The sequence below is a fragment of the Rosa chinensis genome, chromosome 1, assembly GCF_002994745.2.
Source record: "Rosa chinensis cultivar Old Blush chromosome 1, RchiOBHm-V2, whole genome shotgun sequence".
NCBI lineage: Eukaryota > Viridiplantae > Streptophyta > Magnoliopsida > Rosales > Rosaceae > Rosa > Rosa chinensis.
Genome location: NC_037088.1, coordinates 11106954 through 11130245, shown reverse-complemented (window position 1 = coordinate 11130245; position 23292 = coordinate 11106954). Strand labels below are relative to the sequence as shown.

General features: G+C 40.2%; 1 protein-coding gene, 1 long non-coding RNA gene and 1 pseudogene across 4 annotated transcripts; 1 reads left to right on the top strand and 2 right to left on the bottom strand.

Annotated features, from left to right (window-relative positions):
• Nucleotides 1-6638: 6638 nt before the first annotated feature.
• On the bottom strand, nucleotides 6639-10788 carry LOC112200835 (annotated as a pseudogene).
• A 4562-nt stretch (nucleotides 10789-15350) lies between these two features.
• Nucleotides 15351-20165, top strand: LOC112182864. 3 transcript variants are annotated; one of them, XR_005806743.1, is made up of 7 exons: nucleotides 15351-15514; nucleotides 15727-15803; nucleotides 16794-18516; nucleotides 18602-18685; nucleotides 18782-18901; nucleotides 18981-19223; nucleotides 19305-20165. It is a non-coding gene; the product is annotated as an uncharacterized LOC112182864 (long non-coding RNA). The 3 variants fall into 3 exon arrangements; XR_002929593.2 differs by having other exon boundaries at nucleotides 18602-18901; XR_005806742.1 differs by having other exon boundaries at nucleotides 16794-18901.
• Nucleotides 20166-20880: 715 nt separating this feature from the next.
• On the bottom strand, nucleotides 20881-23016 carry LOC112200825. Its single transcript, XM_024341836.1, has 2 exons — nucleotides 21323-23016; nucleotides 20881-21229 (listed from the first exon to the last, which is right to left on the bottom strand). Exons 1-2 carry the CDS (start codon nucleotides 23014-23016, stop codon nucleotides 20881-20883), a joined length of 2043 nt encoding a protein of 680 aa, XP_024197604.1.
• Between the last annotated feature and the right edge of the window lie 276 nt (nucleotides 23017-23292).

The following is a 23292-nucleotide window of genomic DNA, read 5'->3' as shown; positions in this document are numbered from 1 at the left end:
AGGGGAGAGGACCGGTGAAGGCTGGCGGCGGGGCTCTAGCCCGATCTGAAATTTTTTTTCTCTTTTTTCGACGGAAAGAAAATAGAAAATAGATTTTTTTTTTTTTTTTTAGAATTGTTGTTGTTTGTGGCGGCAGAAAAAGAAGAATTTTTTTCTTCTAGGGTTTTGATTTGTTTTTCGACGGGAAGAAGAATGAAACTAGAAAATTAGATTTCTTTAGCTATTGGCTCTGATCGTGCTGATAACGTGTTAAAGTAAAAATGGATTGGAATTGGTCTACTCAATTCATTTCATAACCCCTTTATATAGGGAGAGAATTACAATAGAAAGAACAATTACAATGGTGACATTAACTACTGATTGGTTCGTAATCCATGCTGATTGATGTTAATCGGTAATTGCTTGATTCCCTCTCCGTCAATCACTTTGACGAAGGCACACAATATGTTTTTCCTTTAACAATATCTTGTTTTTCATTATATTTGACTTGGTATCAGAGCAGAGATCCGATCCTGGACTCTGACTCATTGTTCTTTGATCCTTGACCCTTGTTCTTTGTGCTTGGATTTGTTCCTTGTCTTTTGATCATTTCATCACCGTTGCCTTCTTATATTTCCAAGTATTTTGTTGTTTTTCCTTCCGCTGCGTATTCACCATGGTGAAAGCTCCTACTTCTCTGCGTCCCTCTCCTCAAGGTTCTTTCCCCGTGTTCTCCTCAAGTTTGACTTGTAACTATTGCAAGAATCCAGGCCACATCAAAGCAAATTGTTACAAGTTGGTTGGTTTTCCAGCAGGCTATTTTGATAGGCCCCAACCTCAGGACAACAAACCCAAGGGAAAGACTGTTGGTCATCTTGTTCAAGACCAAGATTACTATGCGGTGACAGAACCAAATCACACCAACTTTGCTGGTAAGGATACCGCATCCGTAAGTTGCAGTGGTAATGGTAAGATTGGAGTTGCTTTAAAAATTTCTGGCTTTACTGGTGGCAATACTTAGATAATTGATTCTGGAGCATCTGACCATATGACCTATGATCTTAGTTTCTTTCTTTTCCTCAATCCACCCTCTATTTCCTCTGTTGTCAATGCCAATGGTGATTCTTTTCCTGTTTTAGGAATAGGGTCTGTTCGTTTCACCCCTTCTTTGACACTACATGATGTTCTTTATGTCCCTGATCTCTCTCATCATTTTATATCTGTGCTTCAGCTTAATACTCAATCTCGGTGTTCTGTAACATTTTTTCCGTTGTATGTGATTTTTCAGGACCTCCTCACCAGGGAAATAATCGGCAGGGGTTATCTGAGGGGTCGACTATTCCATCTGGATTGCATGTTCGCTGGAATCAAGTCGGAGAAGGCAGTCCAAGAAGCTTTGATTTCGACTGGGGTTACTAATCAAGTGGAAGAATTATGGCTATGGCATCGGAGATTGGGACATCCTTCCTTTAGTGTCATGAAGAAATCTATGCCATCCTTGTTTCTGGGCATTGATGAGTCTAAGTTGCATTGTGAGTCATGTGTCTTAGCTAAAAGTCATCGTACTAGTTATCCTTTGAGCACTACTAGGAGTTCTTTTCCTTTTGAGCTTATTCATTCTGATGTCTGGGGACCTTCCCATGAGTCAACCTTGTCTGGCAAACATTGGTTTGTTTTGTTTATTGATGATTATACCCATCTTACTTGGGTCGCTTTATTGAAACACAAATATGAAGTCTTCTCTGCTTTCCAAGAATTTTTTGCGCTTGTTCAAAATCAATTTGGAGCCAATATTAAAGTCTTTCGTTCTGATAATGGGGGGGGGGGGGGGAGTTTATCAATTCTCAGTTTCACCAATTCTTTCATTCTCATGGGATTATTCATCAAACTACTTGCCCTCAAACCCCTGAACAAAATGGGGTGTCAGAAAGAAAGAATCGTCATGTTCTTGACATAGCTCAGTCTCTTCTATTTAGTTCTCATATGCCTAAGTATCTTTGGGGAGATGCAATTCTCACTGCTTGTCATCTCATCAATAGGCTACCTTCCTCTGTTTTCAATCCCCTATGCTGCCCTTTCAAATCATGTGTCTGTCCCTTCGTTTTCTAATCTCCCTGCTCGTGTCTTTGGGTGTGTTGTGTTCGTCCATGTTCCTAAGAATCAACGGTCCAAACTCGATGCCAGGGCATTAAAGTGTGTATTTGTGGGCGATGGTGTTCATCAGAAGGGCTACAAGTGTTTTCATCCTCCTACACAGAAAGTTTTTGTTACCATGCATGTCACCTTTTATGAGGATGCATGTTATTTTTGTCCCATCAATCCTTCACTTCAGGGGGAAAAACACACTTTTTTGGAAGAGAAGTCTTGTGGAATTAAAATTCAGCCAATTGAAGCCAATGACACTCCTGCAGAAACAGAAAAGGCAATTGCCGAATAGAGCATTGCGAGTTCCAAAACAGAAAAGGCAATTGCTGAATCGTCTACCCTTCGCCATGCAACTACCGAACAGAGCGTGCGAGTTCCGAATCAAAAAATACAATTGCCGAATCGTCTACCCTTCAAGAAGAAGCTCATAATCACTCAGTCTCTCCCTTTCCATCAGTGGTGTCCCCTGTTCAATCTTCATCTGAGAATGCCAGCGAACACGACATCCAAAATTTAGCAGTTCAAGAAGGCCAAGCTCCTCCACCCCTCTTAGATACAGATAACCCTTGTCAACCAATCCCTGAGGAGTGTCCCAATCTTGAGGTTAGTGGTGTTTCTTCTAACTCTGATAATTGTGATAGTGTGTATGTTTTGCCTCCTAGGTCCACCCGTGGTAAACCACCTCGTCAATATGAATCAAGTTTAGATGTTAAGTCTAAGTATGCCATAGCTAACTTTGTATCCACCCACCGGTTATCCAAATCCCATGCTTCTTTTGTGAATCAAATATCCTCTGTATGTGTTCCCAGTAAAGAGTAGGATGCTCTCAAGTATCCCAAATGGTCTCAAGCGATGAATGAAGAGATGGAGGCATTGGAGAAGAATAATACTTGGGAGTTAGTGCCACCTCCACAAGGAAAGAGAGTTGTTGGATGTAGATGGGTGTTCACTATCAAACACAATGCAGATGGTTCAGTGAACAGGTATAAGGCAAGACTTGTTGCAAAGGGATATACTCAAACATATGGCATGGATTATGAGAAGACCTTTGCTCTAGTAGCAAAGATTAATACTGTTCGAGTGTTGATGTATCTAGCAGCTAATCTAGATTGGCTTTTGCAACAGTTTGATGTAAAGAATACTTTTTTACATGGAGAGCTATCTGAAGAAGTCTATATGGATCTACCACCAGGATATGAGGCAAGCACAAGAGGTAGATTTGTGTGTAAGTTAAATAAGTCCTTGTATGGACTCAAACAATCACCACGAGCTTGGTTTGGAAGATTCTCTCAAGCTATGCGTCGTTTTGGGTACAAGCAGAGCAACTCTGACCATACATTGTTTCTGAAACGCCGTGAAGGTAAATTAACTGCCTTGATTATTTATGTTGATGATATGATAATTACTGGTGATAATTCAGAGGAGGTTGAAAGATTAAAAGATCTGCTTGCATTAGAGTTTGAGATGAAAGATCTTGGTTCTCTTAAATATTTTTTGGGGATTGAGGTCGCCAGGGGGAGTTCAGGAATTTTCTTGTGCGAGAGAAAATATGTGCTTGATTTGTTGACAGAGACAGGAATGCTAGGGTGTAGACTTGCTGATACTCCTATTGAGCAAAATCATAAACTGGCTGAGTACCCTAATCAAACTCTGACAGAGAAGGCTCGCTATCATAGGTTAGTTGGCAGATTAATTTATCTCTCACATACTCGGCCAAACATTGCATATGCAGTTAGTGTTGTGAGTCAATTCATGCATAATCCAAGTGAAACTCATATGGAAGCTGTGATCCGTATTCTGAGGTATTTAAATTCCGCACCTGGAAAAGGCTTGATGTTTTCAAAGCATAATCATCTGGATTTTAGTGGTTATACAGATGCAGATTGGGCAGGTTATGTTACGGATAGAAAATCCATTTTTGGTTACTTCACTTTTATAGGTGGTAATCTTGTTACTTGGAGAAGTAAGAAACAAAAGGTTGTGGCTAGGTCAAGTGTTGAAGCAGAGTATAGAAGTATGGCTTAGAATTACTTTGGTTGAGAAATTTACTTCGCGATTTGGGATTTAAACCCAAACGAGCCATGGATTTGTATTGTGATAATAAGGCAGCGGTGGATATTGCTCACAACCCAGTTCAACATGACAGAACTAAGCATGTTGAGGTTGACAGACATTTCATTAAAGAGAAGCTTGATGCTAAGCTTATCTCTTTTCCGTTTGTCCATTCAGAAGAACAGTTAGCTGATGTTCTCACGAAGGCAGTATCAAGCAAGGCATTTCATGACTCAATTGGCAAGTTGGGCATTCGTGATCTGTATGCGCCAACTTGAGGGGGAGTGTTGGCGTGAGTCATACTTGCCTTATTTATGTAGATATTCTGTAATATTATGTGAGCTGTAATATTCTGTAATATCTGTAGTATTATTAGATTTACTACTTGCCTTAGGAGCAGTACTTGCCTTATTAGGCACAATTGTAATTCGTATATAATTCATTCTTGTAAGGTGAATGATATATAAAAGTTATTCAGCCAAAATTATATCTTGTTTTTCGTTATATTTGACTAGATTTTCCAATAAATGTGATGATATAGAGACCCTTCTAATCAATGATCCAGTATATGCTTTGTCAAATAGATTATGGTTCTCTGTCCTTCTGCACAGCTCTAGATTTGACAAAACATGAATTGCAAGCAATCCTTCGACTGGTGATATCAATGGAACCCAAAAGTCAAACAAATGTTTACTTCAACTTGGCGAAGCTTGAAACTTTTCAGGTCTACCAACATGGTCCATATATTTGCAAAGCCTTGTCAACTACCAGATTTGAAGGCATAGCTGGAGTGCAGCCTTGTTGGTAGTCAACTTCAATCACCAACCTTTCAGATAGTAAATGACAAACGGTGGTACAAAAAGAGCAATCGGATTTGGACACCGCAAAATGGTCTAGGGAAAAACCTATCATCAGCAAACTCAAGCATGTATCCATTAATTCCAGGTGCAACCTTGGACTTATTAGGGATTCACAGTCTGTCCCCAAGGCATGGGAAAACACAACAAGTGGTAAAAAGTTGAAAATAGGGTGAAGGTGGTTTCAACGATTTGATTAAGCTAATGAAAGATTAGATTACAATTAAAAACTGTTGTCACTCGATTCAGTATTCATGTGTTTACAGCTACTGTGAAAATGTTACTATATGCTCTTCCTAATGAATTCATGCCCTTTGCAAAGTCTGGATTGCTGGCACTTTCAGTGATTTGGTCTATCAAAGATATCTTGGGCCAAAAATTATATCTATACATGCAAGTACGTTGACAGAACTTTGATGCTGTCGTTGGAGATACGACAATTAGTACAAACAGGTCCTGTATGCTGACTTTAGTATGCCACATTGAATCTGATGTCGAAATGGTTTTGCAAGTTAAAGACACAAGGAGTGTTTCTTGTGAAGTCTTTAACATGGGGCCTTTGGCTGACCATTGTGATTTGGGTTCTTGAACATCAAATAAATGAAGAGATTTGTGGCTGTCCCTCAAACCAAGTTGGCACCAGCCTCTGGTTCCCTGCATTGTGGAGGGAGAGAGTAGTTAGCAACTTGGCTAGATCTGTGATCATGACTGTACGTTATGCAGCATATACTGCTATATATAAAGCCGCTAACCATAAGGAACTCCCTCTAGTCTAAAGAAGTATCATTTCAAGATTGTACATTGCCAGTCTTACAGCCTTGCTTGTCCACCTGTTTGAAACAGTTTATTGCATCCATTAATCCAAATTGTACTCGTAATTTTCCTCTGTTTCTATTTCTTATGCTTGTAGCAGAGGGACTCATCTAAGCTGAGCATTTCTTTTAACATCAGATTTATTCTGTTTTTCTTTTACAATCTCTCTCTCGAATACTTCAATATTATGTGGAACATAATTGATAAAGAACAAAATAAAACCAAAACGAAAAGTACGTATATCTCTTCAAATACTATATTACATCCAACCAGAACTTCATGCAAACTGGTGAGGAAGATGTTAGGCAATACACGTATTATGTCCAGCCAAAAGATGCCAAACGTATATGCACAGACAGGACCATGTCGCAGGTAACTTCTATGAACTTCTAGCAGTTGATTCCACTTTCAAACCAACATCAAACCATATTCCCCCTTCTTCTTGATGAATTCAAGTTTCATTAGTGGAAGTGTAAAGTGGAAAGTAACCCGATCAAGTCCACTTGAATTTGCACTACTCAAGGAAAGTTGAGGTAACCTTTATACTCATGCACTGCCTAGACCCTCACTATCTATATCAAATGGAATACCTTGAACATGCAGTGAGCATGAAGAAAAGACTTATACAATCAACCTGGCATGTGAAAGTCCTTATTGCCAGAAAGATCACCAGAATATAATGCAGAGGCAATGGCCATTCATGATCTGCAGCTCATTTCCAACCACGGAGAAGGTCCTTAATTAGGGTCTTTCAGAGCGGCCAGTGGTGGATCCCCTATATTTCTGCCAGTTTTACAATTCTTCAAGCATGCAAGTTCTGTTACCAATGCCACTGGTTTCCCCAGCAACTGGAATGTCAGAACCAAGCAATATATCCTTATAAGGAGACAGTCTACTGCTTGATTGAGTGGTTATTTGGTTAAACTGTTCCACATCTTGCTCATATATCAGACGGACTCCACACTCCTTCACCTTCAGACCCGGCCCTCTAGTTTCAAATAAGAACTCAAACTGACGGCAACTGTTACGCCACCACTCTGTACCAAAGTATTTATCACGAGATACACACAATAGCCACAGGTGATCAGACTCAACCTGGCAAAATTCTTCACTAAAGCGAAATGCAGGCTGTGTGCCATATTCTCTTCCATCGAGCTTCAGGCAACATACAAGATGATGTGTTGCATTAAAAGTCTTGAATTCATCTATATAAAGCTCATCCACCCGATGGTGCTGATGAAGTACAAAAACAGCACACAAAGCAAATCCCAAAAACCGACTGTTACACCAATCTGCAGGTAGAGGTACACTTAATGAACACCCAACACTCCGACGGCTGAACCACTTAGGAATATTATTTCCAGGAATTACAATTTGAAAAGTTTCCCTCTTACTAGAGATTCCCTGTGCAAGAAAAGAAAGGTTGTTAGTTGATTAATGTCCATAAGTATATCAGCAGAAACGCGTGCACACACAAACTTAGAGAGGGAGTACCTGATACATGAATGTCTTCAGCATTTCAAATGCTAAGTTATTGCATCCTTGATTGCCATTCAGATTGAAGCAATTGATGAAATTGAAATATGATTTATTTAATCTGTTCAAATTTGATGCATCAAACAAGTATTTCAGTGAAGTACAACCATCTGCCCTTAAATCTAGTCTACTATTTGATGGAAGGTCTGACAACTCTTGAAGTTTCTTGCAATTCTCCAAGTTAAAGTTCTCAAGCTTGGAAAGCAATCCAATGCCTGAAGGAAGGCGAACAAAATTGTTTCCACTTAGATTCAAGGTCACCAAACAGGGAAAGTAACCAAATTCATTGGCAAATGCGCCATCACCAAGATTGGAATTACTCAGGTTTAGATATGTTAAATTACACAGACCAGATATAGGCAAACAGAAACTCATTGGCTCTATATTCACTTTTTGCACCAATCCAGAAGGCAAGCACTTATTTAAAGATCCCCAACCTACTTTGCATCCATGAAAGATCGAACCTCTCACATATTTTATGCGATCACGGGTAGATGACATTTCTATTGCTGACCCACTATGCACATCAGTTTCCTCAAAACAGTCCATCTCCCCCACATTTACCTGATGTTTGCCGAGTTTCAAGCATCCAGAAATATCAAGATTTTCAACAGACTTCAATTGATTGATGGTGCGTGGAAGACTAACAAGATTTCTGCAGTTTCTTAGATTCAATGACACAAGGCCAGTCAGCCGTTCAATTGAAACAGGCAGTTCCTCAATGGCAGTCTCATCAAGACAAAGCACCAAGACACGTTCCATATTTCCAACAAAATCAGGAATCTTCTTAACTTTTGAGCATTTAGAAAGAATTAATTTTTCAAGAGATTCCATTTCAATTCTGCTTGGCAGACTCTTGAGCCTTTTGCAGTCTTTAAGATTCAGGAAAATAAGCTTTTTGAGAAATCCAAGGGATTGATGGATTCTTACCAAATGAGAACATCCTTCAAGATCTAAAGTCTCAAGATTCTGAACAACTGTGAGGTCCGGGGTCTCCACAATGTTTTAAGAATGGCAGAGTTTGATGAACTTCAACTTGTCGAAATTCTGCTCAAAAAATCGAAACAGTGAGCCACCACACAGAATAAACAATTTGATTCATAGAGATAAACAAGTAGACTATACTAATAGCCGTACCTTTGTTCCCTTCCAAAGCTGTTTAATGTTGCTTAGGCACAAGTTAAGTTCAATAAGTTCATTTGCTTTAAATTTGTTTGGGAGAGATCTTAAGGGACACCCAGTCCATTCAAGGAGTCTCAAGGAATTAGAAAGACAAGTGAGACCTTTGGGAAGATCCACGTTACGAATATGGAGAAGACACAGTTGAGACAAATTTGAAAAGGCTTCTGGATTCCAATGAGCCACTTGTAATTTAGTCAACTCCATGACCATGCCTCGGATTGAATCTGTTCCCTGATAATGAAAAACAAGAAGAATAGCTTAAGTATAGAACACAAAGAATACCAAGACCTAAGAAGATTACAAGTAAATCTGCCTTATTTATTTTCTACACAATAATTGAAGTGCAGAACACAAATAATAACAAGCTTATCTTTTACTTGATCAAACTCTTACCTTATCACTCTCCAGCACATTGTTGATGTCTTCATGAGACCATAATCTACTACGTTTGCCTGGATATGTAGGAGACTGTTCACGAACAATTTCCCAGCCCATTTCTTGTAGCAAATCATGCATTGACAGTTCGTTGTTGGAGATAGTTATGAGAGATCTATCAGCAAGAACACTTAAACCAATGACAGGGTTTAGCTGGCAATAGTCTAGTATTTGTGTCACACGATCCTTATCCTTCCCCTTGTAAAAGCAAGCAATATGTAGGAATATTTCTCTGTCTTTTTCCTCCAGTCCATCAAAACTAATCCGAAGCACCTCAATAATGCGTCTATGTGGTGTGTTCTTTAGCCTATCCATTACACTTGCCCATTCATCAGTTCTTCTACCAAATAGAAAAGAACCTAAAACCACGAGAGCCAATGGAAGCCCCTGAGCATACCCTGTAATATCGTAGCACAAATGCAAATAATCTTCTGGTGGGGGACATCTCTTAAAAGCCTTCAAACTCAAAAGTTGAAGTGCTTCATCACAGTTTAAGCCGTTAGCCTTGTATGTAGCATCAACACCATGTGCCTTTAACAACTGAAAATCTGTGGTGGTTATGATTATTCTAGTGCCTGGACCAAACCAGTTGCGACTTCCAGCCAATTTCTCTAATTGTGTCAACTAATCCACAACATCAATAACAACAAGCACCTTTTTTCTACACAACCGCCTTTCTATCATAGCAGCTCCTGTGTATTCATCCTCTATATTTTCAACTTTTGCCATCAGGATTTTGGAAAGAAGTTTTTCTTGTAGAGAAACTACGCCGTTGTTTTCAGACATTTCTCTAACATTGGAAAGAAAGCAGGTTCGGTCAAAATCCTGAGAAATTTGATCATGGATAGCTCGAGCAAGTGTTGTCTTACCTATGCCCCGCATGCCATGGATCCCTATAAAACGCACCCCACAAAGCTGTGGACATATGTACTTGCCCATTAAATCATCAACACGGGAATCCATTCCTATGAAGCCCTTGTCAACACTTGAAGATGTATACACGGACTTCTTTAGTATATGATTAACAATTTCCTCAATTATTTCTGGATCATTTCTGAGAAAATTTAGATAAAATTGTGAGTTAGAAACTTAGCAATGTCATAAGCGGCAAAAACATATTAGCATTTGGCAACGTTAAGTAAATTTGAACATCTGTCAAATTTACTGGATGTTCATTACTCTCCATTCGTATCCATCCCTCAATCAGAAAAATCAAAACCAACTTAAATCATAAATAATAGTTGATTTTAAAAGGAAAAGATTATCTTGCTCTGAAAAGGATGGTATGAGTAGTATGGAGGGAGGAGACTTACGAAAATCTCTTGGAATGCCAGCCAGAAAGATTGGCAACCTGTGTCAGAGCAGCTCTCCAGGCATTTATTCTGTCCTCATTCTTGCCATAAACTTCTTCATGTTCCCTTACTTCTACTTCTACTTGGCGTTCCCATTTGAGCTTAAACCTTCCCCTTTGGTGCCCCACATCAGAAGGATCCACCCACATGAAGACGGGGAGGACTTGTTGGCCCATCTCTTTCATGCATTGAATAATTTTGACGAGTTCGTCCAAGCACCATGACGAAGAAGCATAGTTGGGTGAAAGAATGACAATCGCAAATCTGGACTCCTCAATTGCAGCTAAAAGTTCAGGGCTAATGGATTTTCCTTTCTCAAGTTCTGGGTCATCCATGAAGGTGAGAATTCCTCTCCGGTTTAGTTCAGAATACAGAAGACCGGTAAAACTCCTACGGGTATCTTCCCCCTGAAACTTAGAAAAACATCGTATTTCCATTGACGACGAGAAGTGGTTGACGCCATCGATCTCCTAATCGGAATTGAATCAGAGTCGCCTGTTGTGTTGTTCACGGAAATAATCCAGCTAAAAGGAAATTGACATGGTATTTTGAATATCATATTCAACATTGTACTTTGAATATAATATTCAACATTGTTCTTTGAATATACAAAATTCTAGGGCTAAATACTGATTACTACCCTATAGTTTGGGTCCAAAATCAATTCAGTCCCTGAACTTCTAATTTCATCAAAAACACCCCTGCAATTTCAATTTTGATATAATAGGTCCAATTTGTTAGTTTTCCAATAATTGAAGTTATTTAACTTGTTAACGTGGCTCATATATGACCTATGTTTTATGATGTGGTGTGGAGGTGACCTGCATAGTCAATTTAGGAGTGAGTCCTACTATAAAATAAATAGTTTTTTTAGCAAATAATCCAACTATAACTTGAACTCATAACAGAATATTAATGAATTGGACCTATTAGATCAAAATTGAAAGTGCAGGGGTGTTTTTGATGAAATTAGAAGTCCAAGAACTGAATTGATTTTGGACCTAAACCACAAGGTAGTAACTAGTATTTAGCCCAAAATTCTAACATGGACCATGGTCCAGGTGGACCACGGTTATAATGGGGAACGCACACCATGCGCGGTCATCTGGCGAGTGAAATACTTATATGAAGAAATCTGACGTCGTGGGTCCCACTGCTTCAGTTAACGCGTCCGATTTGGGTCCCAATTCCATCCTCTTCCATCAAACCAGCACCTGCTCGATTTCAAAACCATAAACAGAGGTGATGATCTTCCCTATCATTAGCTGTCCAATCCATGTAAATCAACAACCCAGGACTAAACAACACACACCTAATCAGAACTAAATTGATTGGAAATTAATAGAAAAATTAGGTCGCGGAGGTGGCGCGAGAGGGTGAAGCGGAGGAGATCACAGCCGTCGGATTCATGGTGGTTGTGATGGCGACGATTGTAAATCCGGTCAGGCAGAGAAAGGGAGTCGAAGCTGAGATCGTTGTCGAACTGAACCGACAGGAGATGCAGGCGACGTTCTAGGCTGGCGGCGGCGACGTGGTGCTGTTGTAGACACATATGAAGTTGACAGAGAGACGAGGAGAAGGAAGATGGAGAGAGAGAGAGAGAGAGAGAGAGAGAGAGAGAGAGAGAGAGAGAGAGAGAGAGACCGATCGATGCGAGATCCACTTTTAGGCTGTACCCAACCCTATCACGTGCCTCCTATGTGGAGTATCCATCCACCAGTTACTGTTACTCAGCATAAACAGTCGCGGTTAACTAACCACGCGTGTGGCACACATGTCGAATATCAGCTTGGTGTAGTTGGACCTTGGTCCACAGAATACTCTTCGATGAATATAATCTTCAACTTGTCTATATCTTTTGTCACAATTTGTATGGATTAATTGTATCAAAAAATTTTGTATGGATTAAACAAATCATTGGAATTCTCAAAGTGATACATTTTCGAGGAGCTGTATATTCTTCTGGCTGATGAATGATTATTACTAGGGCTGGTCTCGGGTAAGCCCGGCTCGGTTTTGGGCCTAACCCGAGTTTGACCCGTATCTGTCAGTTAGGCCTAAATCTGAACAGAAAACTAGTTGTAAATAGAGTGGGCCGAAAATTCAGTTCGGCCCAGTCCAGGTTTATCTTAATTGGGCTTTTTTTTTTTCAACTTTATCGCCCAATTTTTACAGTTATATAAATCAATCAAAACATTTAAAACAACACCTTGAACATAAACAAACAAAAATCCATGGCTCAATTGGCCCAAATTGCCTGGAAACAAGTTAAACAACCATAAACAGTTTGGAAATGCAAAAAGCCAGAAACCTAGATCATTACAGAGCTTGACAAATCCGAAACAGTTAATCACTTAGTCCATTACAATCCGAAATTCAACAAACTTAGTTCTTTACAGATCGAAATTGAACAATAAAAGAGTTTCAAACTTTAAAAAAAGTTCTTGATCTCTTCACAATTTCTTCAGCTTCATTGCTTGGAGCTTCAGTTGAGGCACTAGTAGGAGTAGCTGGTGTACCAAGTTGAGGAGGAGGCATGAGAAGAAGCCCTGGTTGAGAAGACTCCGTCAGACTGGGTCTTGAATCTGGGGTCTGCGACGTAGACTGAAAAATGAACATAAACTCAGTTTTCTTGCAACATGAATTTCCAGCAACAAATTTAGAGTACCACAAAAACACTAAAACAAGGCAACACATAAATTGGTTCATAAACACGTAAGCTAGTTCGTAAACACAAAGACTTAAAATCATAAACTGGTTCATAGAGACAAACACATGTTGCCTCTGAAAATCACCTGGGCCTATACAGCCGAGGGATCAAGGAACAAATGTCCTTCTCGATGAATAGATTGTGGAGCGTGCCAGCACACGGCTAGAAGGCCAAGTGTGCAATTGTAGGTGTAGTGGATATAGATCTGACTTATCAAGCAATTGTTAGCCGAGGAAGGAACTTATTCTCGGCTGCGGTTCGATGCCTCTAGATTAAGGACTTGGTGGCTGAAAGTCGGGTGAGTTAGGTGCGGTCGTGAGAGTATGAGTAAATATAAGGTTAATAGCTACTATGCGACTATGAACAGTAAATAGCACGATCAAACAAGTAAAGCATAAAGACAATAAGGAGCAAATAAAAGTTAATAACAACGAAACTGAAATTTGGAATGGCTGAAAATTATCAACTATTGTTTGAAAGAAAACAAAGAGAACAATTCAAAATCGATACTAGGCTACAAGGAAAGTAAAGTAACTGAAATTGTAACTAGCAGAGCAAACTAACTAAGGAACAAGAGGAAATTCTACCTAAGAAAAAGGTAAGACGAAAACAAGAAAAGCTTGATGGCTTGAGTTTCTGGAGTTGTGTGTGTTGTCTTCTGTCAATGCGTCTATTTATATTGGCTTCTCTGTGATTTGAACTGATCTCTTGACTCTTTGAAGTTAAGTGAAATTTGGCCTCCTCTTGGCTTAGTGACTCTATCTTGCTTCGGCTTCAATACTTATTGTCGGCTGACTTGATCCTAGACTTTATCCTTATTGGCTTTGATGGACGTCATCAACGGCTGCAATTAATCTTGAAATAGACTAACTTGGATTGAACTCTCCTTATTAGATGACGTGAACTTCAAGTTGACTGAAATACTAACTCGATCAAATTTCATCTTTATAGCTTATCGGCCTCTCTGACAATCAACCATTATCTTTCTAAGTTGAGTTCGGATTGGAAACCAATTAGAGTATTGGCCAATGGGCTTTTAGAAAATAAACCAATGACTACGGGCCGGCCGATAACCAATGGCCTAACTTTTGAAACCCTTTATCGGCCTAGTTTTTATGTGACTTGTCTTGGACCAGATGAATTGTCCAATTATTCATCGGCCAACATTTCTGCCAATCGACCCAATTACTTGTTGAGTGGCAAACTGTTACTAGAAATCATTCAATAACTATGCACATTAGCTACGTCTGAGTGGTCATGCAAATGTAGGTACAAACATTGCTCCCCCCCCCCCCCCCCCCCCCAAGTTTCTTAAGCATCGGCGAATGTCACTGAGTGGTTGAGAAATTTAAGTCAACTTGGCCCCCTAATCGACTTCTGAAAACTCATGAGTATATGTCCCCCTTGACCTCCCCAATGATTGGAATATATTTTCCTTGTCGAATGAGCTTTCGGGAAATCAACTTGAGTGTTGAGTGAGTTGTTCATGAGTATGCCAATGAACCAACGAACAAACCAATCTGAGTAGAACAACATGTGAATGTGGCTTATGGTGGCCAACAAGTCAATAGATACAAGGAAGCCAATGAATATTAATATTCAAATCGGCCAACAGAAAAATAAATAAGCAAATCGGCTAACGAAAGCCAACAATTAAGTTACTCGAGCGTGGCCGATGGATAGAACTAGAGCTGGCCAACAAGTGAGAGTGGCCCATGGAAGCCAACACATGAAAAAATACCAAGAATTGGCCAACTCAAGTGAAGACACTACAAGAAAGCCAAGTTGTAGCTCATGTTGGCCAACACATGAAAAAGTCTCAAGGAAGCCACCAACGCTATTTTGGGTAAGCCAACACATGAAAAAGTTCAAGTTGGCCAATAAGTTCAAGTGAGGGAGAGTAGGCCAACAAACGACTTCAAATTTTAAGTTGGCCAATAAGTAAGAAAATCCAAGTTGGCCAATGAAAATAAAGTAAGCCAACAAGAACAAATTTTGAGTTGGCCAACAAAGAGAGAGGGTCAGCCAAGCATGAAACAAAATTTCAAGTTGGCCAACAAAGAAAGAGTCAACCAACTTAAGAAAAGCCAACCATTGAAAAGAAAAGTTGGTTAGCCAACTTAAAGAAAAGTTGGTCAGCCAACGTGAAGAAGAGTTGGCCAACTCTAATAGCAAAAACTTGGCCAGCCAATTACCCGTTCCCTTTTTTTTTTGAAAACTAGAATCCAATTTTATCCACTTCAGTTTTATTTTTTTTATTTTTATTTTTTATATTTATCCCTTCTTAGCTCCTCACGACCACACATGAAATTCCTCTCCTCCTTTCCAAACCATGAAACAACCTCTGTGAACTGAAGACTTCGAATTTACACTTCATATTTCCCTCAGACTCGACAATTCCTTCATTATGTGAACTGGGTAAGGAGGCAAATGGATCATCATGACCACGAAAGGTACGAAAATTTTTTAATTTCTTTTTTGACATTGAAAACCAGAGAACTCAGATCTAACGGATCTGAGAAATCTCCCTTTGCAGTTGTCGAACTTTGCTTCGTGTAGTCATCTCTCCTTTCGCAATTCTGGGTTAATTGCTTCTTCTCCCTTTTATACCCATTTGGTTGACTCAAAATTTAGTGGGTTCACATTCATTTGAACGAAATTGCAGGTGTAAATAGAAAACTCTAGTTTTCTCAAGCCATTTGGGTATCCCGCGATTGCGGACTGCTCAAGAACTAGCAACCCGTAAGTACGGCATTTGTTCTGTCTTTGCTTCACAAGTTCATGATTGAAAATTGGTAGAACTTGGCAAATCATGAAGTCATAATTCTCAAAGTTAATTATGTAATTTTGGCTTTCTGCACTTGAGCTTCTAATTTCCCAGAAAATCTACAGTATATCCCATGAACTAAATAAATGAGTTCATGCTTGCAATTAAGCTTTCGTTAATCCAAGTACATCCCAATCTGTTCTGCTCATAAGTTTGTCGGTTCAATAGTCAATGATAGGTACTGCAACTATATGATATCCAATATGTAATTATATGAATTGCTCTTTCTGTCAAGCTCTCAGACTTCGTTTAATGCCATTCTGCAAACAATCGCAGCTTTGAAGTTAATTATGAACCTATACATCTTTCACTTGTCTCAAGTTCCCAGATTTTTCCATTAATCAAAGATGACTTTTGACTTTTTTTTTTTAAAGACCATAGTCAAAGAATGTAGTCAGATTATAATTAATGCCACTTTGTGAACATGGTATCTTTTGACCAACTTCTCCCAGACTTGCTTTAATGCAATTAATCAAACATATTTTTTTTTTTAACATTGTATGCCCATGATGTCAACAAGAAACCAACGTGCAGATCTCAAAGCAGGCAAATTGTGAACATGCTTATTTTCTTCACTCAAGTCGGCATCATGTTATGGTTTTTGTGCCATTCATATTGCTTATAATCGTACATGGTCAGCTTTATTTTCCCTATCAATTTATTGTTTGCTTCATTCTGCATTTGTACTTCAATAAAAAAATTATCGACAATATCTTGGCTCATATGCATGTAATTTTTATCAACAATATCTTGACTCATATGCATGTAATATGCCTTTGCCCCCCCCCCCCCCCCCCCTAAGTGGCCAAGTTTCTTGATTTTCGGCGAATCGCACCGAATAGCAAGAAACTTGGTGTATACCGAGAAACCTGATGTGCTAACCAATGATGCTCCATATCTTGTAGGACTGGGTTGGCCAAGCAATGGCTGCTAAAGGAACCGCAGAAGAAAATTATGAAGGCAAACAAAAAAGTATTACCAGGCGCTCATTTGCATTCGCGGAGGCACTAAGTCAAGCCACTGAAAAGAATGCTTCGGCCTTCATGAATAGAATAACACAATGAGTTCTGAATGAAGGTGGGGTACGTCAACTTGGTCCAAGTTGCCATAGTGAGATACCGGCCGATGTTGAAAAAGTTTTGAATCAACAGGAAGTAGATGATTCTAGCTATTTCAGTGAAGGAAAAGCATGGGGAGCATGGGGGACAAAACCAGGAAAGTGGCCTAGTGAAATAGCCAATTGGATTCCTTGGGTAGAATGAGTTGAGAAATGATTTGGGGATGTATGGAAACGACTTGGGATTTACGACGCCATCAAGCTTTCCACCATTACTATTCCCTGTGATCGCCCCTTGCTGGCTGCTGCTATGTGTTTTTGGAGTTCGCAAACAAGCTCTCTGGAGCTTCAATTTGGTGCACTTAGTCCGACCTTGATTGATATAGCGGCCATTATAGGCCTGCCGCTCCATGGGCAAGTGGTGGACATAGTATTTGTAGAAAGAAAGTTTGACATTGATCGTAGTGGTGAGCTAAGAGATCGAAGTAAGGGCAGACCAGCCGTTGCCAATTTTAATACATGGATTGAGGTGTTTAACAACGGCTTGGTGAGGAAGTCACCTGATAGTAATGGCAGCCCGAAGGAGAAAGAGGAAAGCTAATATGAGACAATGGAAGTTACTCCTGTAGAGCATGCTGCGTTTCTTGCCTTTTGGATATGTAAGTTCTTAGTGTGCACAACTTCTAAAAAAGTGAATGTGGAATACTACAAGTTGGCTGAAGCATTAGCAAGCAAAGAAGTGCAAGAGAGTGATCCGCCATTAGCTCTTGGTCCATTTGTGCTCACCCACTTGTACAGATGTCTTCATCATTATGTGACTGAAGGAGTGAACCGAAATTGGCCTGGGCCATTATGGATTTTTCAGTTGTGGCTTCATACTTATTTCCCTGCATTCAGACAGCCAGGTATAGCATTGGCCGCAGACACCACTCTTGGACAACAGTTGGGTCCGCTTGAGTTATTACCTCATTAGGCAGAAGAGTGTTTTGAGATTTTGTTCAAGTGTCCAGAATTCTCTGCAGAACAGTATGCCGTTTGTTTCAACAGGAAGTATCCATCCTACCTTATCGTAGATATCAGCCAACACGCCTAAGAAAGCGAGACGAGATGGGAGACTGCGTGTTCAACTTGGAAGAGTACAATAGGTATGAGGGATCTCTTCTGGGGTGCCTTGTCTGGTAAAACACTCAAGTGTGGAGTGGAGTTATATGCACCATCCTATTTTAGTCGTCAGTTGGGATATTATCAAGCCATACCTACTCCGGTTCCAGAATCATCAAACCGATATAGTTCATTACGAGCCGTTTTTTCCAACGAGGATGACATTGAGCAGAATAATAAGGCGTTTGTGTACAACATGAGTTTTCCCATGAAGACAAGAGTAGCAACTAGCAAGAGTTCCTCCCAGTTCAGAGAGTGGTGGGCAAAACGAGTAGGTAGCTGTTTTAAAGATGGGTTGGTGTCAGCTAGGCGATCGGCTTTTGTAGGAAATCCATGGGCACAAGAGAAGTCGAAAGCTGTAAGGCGTGGTAAAATAACAAGCAAAGTTGCTAAAGAAATCCCAACTATAAGTAAGTTGTTGCCCCCCCCCAAGTGTACTTTCATTTATGCACATGTTTTTAGTTTGTTCACCAACTTGGGGTTTGTTGATTGTAGGTGGCCAAGAGTCTTTGATGAAGTGTACTAAAGGTAGTACAAAAAGAAAGGCCATCCATAGTGCGGCCACTGAGGCGGCCAAAGGTAGGCCGAAATCAATTTGAATTGCAGTCGGCCATTATGTAAGGAATCATGGCCGATGGCTAATGGCGTTTCTGTTTTGTCTCCTTTGAATAACAGATGGTGCCACCATGTCTTCAACGTCTCAATCTCCTCCAGCGAAACAATCGGCAAAAAGCAATTCTCTGAAAGTGAAGAACAATTGTGCGTGACCAAACGAAGCCCCTGGAGACATTCAAGGTATAACACAGCAGCATAGTGAATAATTGGCTATTAGCTTGAGTATAAATATGACATACTTTATATGATGAATTTGCAGAAGACCAACATCCAAAATGCCATTCCTAGTGAAACAGAGGAATCCGTGGAACTAACCACTGATAAAGATGGCCAACCAAGTAGTGACGAACCTGTGGGGGAGATAATTTTTTCTGAAAGAATGGCCAAAAGCAAAGTTGTGACAATGAATATGGAGGAGAAACTTGTGCTCACTCAAACTTCAACGCAAGCCAGTATTCCCTCCTCGTCGCTTAGTGAGAAGCTGGTGTTGGCTAACGAACTAGTAAGTATGTACCAAACATGTTTTGTGATTACTTCCCTTCTATTATGCTGAAGAACTGATTGTTAGTGGCTGACATTGTAGGAAGGTAATCAAGGGTTTGAAGCCGAACTTCAGGCTTTCATGAGGGCATTTTCGGCCGATGCTCTAATCCAACCAGAACGCTGCTCGGTCATTTCGCAGTTACCGACCGCTCAATTGACATCAAGGGAGGAAATTGATGGGGCTCTGAAGGTGGTAAAGGAAACGTTAGGGCAGCCATTAAAAGAATTTGTGGAAACAGGCCAACTATCAAAAGTGAAAGTGGCCATAGATTTGTTACTTGGAGCCAAATACTTTGCCCCTCCCAAGGTAGCCCTCATTGGTGAGAAGCTAGAAGTGTTGACCCAACAAACATCCGGTGTAGCTGGTTCGTACTAAGAAATAGAAAAAAGGAGACAACAAATCTTGGCTTATGAGCAAATGAAGAAAGCCTTGGTTCTTGAGTTTGGGTGGTGTATGGAACAAAAACAGGTTGTGGAGTCTCTTGAAGGCAAGATAAATGAGTTGGAAAGACAATTGGCGTCCTTGAAACAAGAGAGACAAGAAGTGGGGGAAAAGCTCCTTCAAAGGAGTAAGCAGTGTTTCCAAAGCCAAGGACAACTGAAAAAGATAGAGGCTGAATTGAAAAATTCCGAGCCTAGGTGTATGCAACTTGAGAGTGACCTTCAGGACAATGGTTGTACCTTGGGAGCTCTTGAAGCTTTATAGCCGAGTAATGATAATTGATGTATGTGGCTCTTTTGTCAGCCATTGGCCGGTGTTTGTAAACATTTGAAAGTTATGGGCCGATGAAAAACTTAATTAATTATTTGCTTGCCGGTAGATTATCATAAACATCGTTGGGTCATGGATAGATAATATCTTGTAGTAGTAAATACAAGTGAAGTATAATGGTCAAGCAAACAAACCGAAAATCTGATAAAAATAATCTTTTCGGCTTAATCGCATCGGCCAGAATCAAGATGGCCTAAACATATATACATTATAAACTAGTGGCCATCTTTTGGTTACACCATTATTCAGTAGCTCGCGCTTCCCACATTGTGGGATAATATTTCTTTAGGTTTTGGCCAGTAATGGGCATTGCGTGTCGTTTGCCATCTTTATCGCGCAAATGATATGCTCCTTTGCTGAGAACTTTGTCAATAATAAACGGACCCTCCCAATTTGGTGACCATTTTCCAAATCTGGGAACCTTCGTGCCGATGGGTAACACTGCTTTCCATACCAGCTCGCCTTCCCCAAAACTCTTGTATCTGCTCTTTTTATTGTAAGCACGGGCGACAGCCTTCTTTTGAGCTTGAAGCCGATCATATGCATCCAACCTTGCCTGGTCAAGATCCTCTAGTTCTTGAAGCATTGCCTGACTATATTCGTCGGCCGTGAGATTGTTTTGCATTGCGACTCTTAATGATCTGACTGTCATTTCCATTGGTAAAATTGCGTCATGTCCATAAGTTAGAGCAAAGGGAGTTGTTCCTGTAGCTGAGCGTTTGGAGTTCCGATAAGCCCATAAAGTTTCTGACAAAAGAATGTGCTAATCACGCGGATTTTCCTGAATCATCTTTTCCACAATTTGGATGAGGACCTTGTTTGTGGCCTCAGCCTGTCCATTAGCCTAAGCATAATAGGGTGTCGATTGTTGCATTGTAATCTTATACTCGGCCATTCGTTCGATGACGGCTTCGGCTATGAATACCGATCCTCGATCAGTTGTGATAGTTTCTGGAATACCGAATCGGTGAATGATATGCTGCTCAATGAATCTGATCACCTCGGCACTACTTGTGGAGGTGAATGGAACGGCCTCAACCCATTTTGTAAAGTAGTCTGTGGCAACCAGAATCCATTTGTGCTGTTTGGAAGATGGGGGAGAGATTTGGCCAATTATATCCATTGCCCAGCCCCGAAAAGGCCACGGCTTTACTATTGGATTCATAGGGAAAGATGGAAATCTCTTAATGGACCTGTGAAGTTGGCATGGGGCACAGCCTCGAGCATACTCAATACAGTCTTTAAGAATAGTTGGTCAGTAGTAGCCATGCCTCCTAATTAACCACCTCATTTTTATCCCAGCTTGGTGTGCTCCGCAAATACCCTTATAAACTTCAGCCATTATGAGTTGGGCATCTTCAGAGCCAAGGCAACGAAGAAGGAGGTCATCATCAGGACTTTTTCTTAGCAGTTCACCATTTTTAATAGTGAATTTGCTAGACAACATTTTGATTTTTTGACTCCCACCTCCATCAGTTTTCATCAAAAGGTGTTGGATTATGTAAAATCTCCAATCACCAAGTGGCACATCAAGCTCAAAAACATCAGCCGACATACCTCTCTCGGCCAAAGATGGCAACGATTTCCTCTCAATTGTGATGACTTTGGTAGTTTGGCCTTCTGGGATGCAGACACCAGAAGCAATCTGAGCCATTTCATTCGCTTCTCGATTGAGTTCTCGTAGTAAATGGTGAAATTCCACATCATGAAAACAACTAATCAATTGTTGTGCTGCGGCATAACAAGTGGCCAACGAAAGATTTGAACATCTAAAAACCTGGAGCATTTGATTGATGACTAATAGTGAGTCCCCAAACACCTTAACTATTGTTGCTCCAAGCTCTTCCAATACTTCCAGGCCAATTATTAAGGCTTCATATTCAGCCTGGTTGTTTGTGCAGTTAAAGTCCAGTTTGAAGGCATATTGATGCTTTTGGCCAGTTGGAGATTCAATCACTATTCCTGCCCCGGCGAGGTCACTAGTGCTTGAGCCATCAAAATATAGTAGCCAAGGCTCGTGATACATCTGGCCGACTTGTGTAGTATCTATTTCAGCGTTCTCCATATCTTCAATTTCAATAGAAGGGTGGTCAGCAAGAAATTGAGCCAATGCCTGGCCTTTGATTGACTTCTGAACCAGGTATTTGAAAGTAAATTCAGAAAGCGCCATTGTCAATTTTCCAATTCGGCCTTTGATGATTAGCGGAGTCAACATATATTTAATTAAATCCATTTGTGAAATTATATGAACAACTGATGGTAACATATAATGTCGTAATTTAATCGCCGAAAAGTAGAGCACGAGGCATAGTTTTTCAATCGACGAATATCTTATCTCAACAGGTGTGAGGATTCTGCTCAAATAATGGATGGCTTGCTCCTTTCCTTGATCATTGTCTGGAGCCAACATGCTCCCAATTGATTCAGCTGTGGCCGCTGTGTAGAGCTTCAGCGACTTTCCTTTCTGTGGAGGTACTAACACTGGGGGTTGTGTTAAATACTTCTTGAGTTTGTCAAAAGCTTGTTGGTGCTCTAGCTCCCACTTGTATTCATCTCCAATTTTCAACTTAAGTAGAGAAGAGAAAGGCCGAAGTTTACCGGCCAAGTTAGAGATGAATCGTCTGAGAAAATTAACTTGACCAAGGAATGATTGTAGCTGTTTTTTATTAGAAGGAGCGGGTGCATTGATAATGGCTTTAGCCTTATTCTTGTCGACCTCAATTCCCCGCTGGTGAATGAGAAAACCTAGAAAATTCCCCGCTGATACTCCGAAAACACACTTCTTGGGGTTCATTTTAAGTTTATGTTTTCGCATATGTTTGAATGTCTGCTCAAGATCGGCTACATGTCCTGATCGGGTTTTTGATTTAATAACCACGTCATCTATGTACACCTCTACGGTTTTGCCAATTAAATTATGAAAAATGGCATTCATGGCCTTTTGGTAAGTTGCTCCGGCATTCTTTAAGCTGAAAGGCATCACTACTCATTCAAAGGTTCCAACAAAGCTTGGGCACTTGAAGGCGGTTTTATGGACATCCTCTTCGGCTACAAATATTTGATTATAGCCGACATGACCATCCATGAAACATAATATTTCATGTTTGGCCACTCCATCAATTAAGAGATCGGCCATTGGCATAGGATATTCATCTTTTGGAGTTGCTAAATTTAAGTTTCTGAAGTCAACGCATACTCTCATCTTGCCATTTTTCTTTCTTACAGGTACAACGTTGGAAACCCATTCCACATATCT

Bases quoted from the DNA above. Each gene is read 5' to 3' on its own strand.
- LOC112200825 (XM_024341836.1), bottom strand. From the start codon at position 23,016: ATGCCTTTCAGCTTAAAGAATGCCGGAGCAACTTACCAAAAGGCCATG. The intron at 21,230-21,322 runs GTGGTTAATTAG...CCAACTTCACAG, and splicing joins CAAGCTGGGATAAAAATGAG to GTCCATTAAGAGATTTCCAT.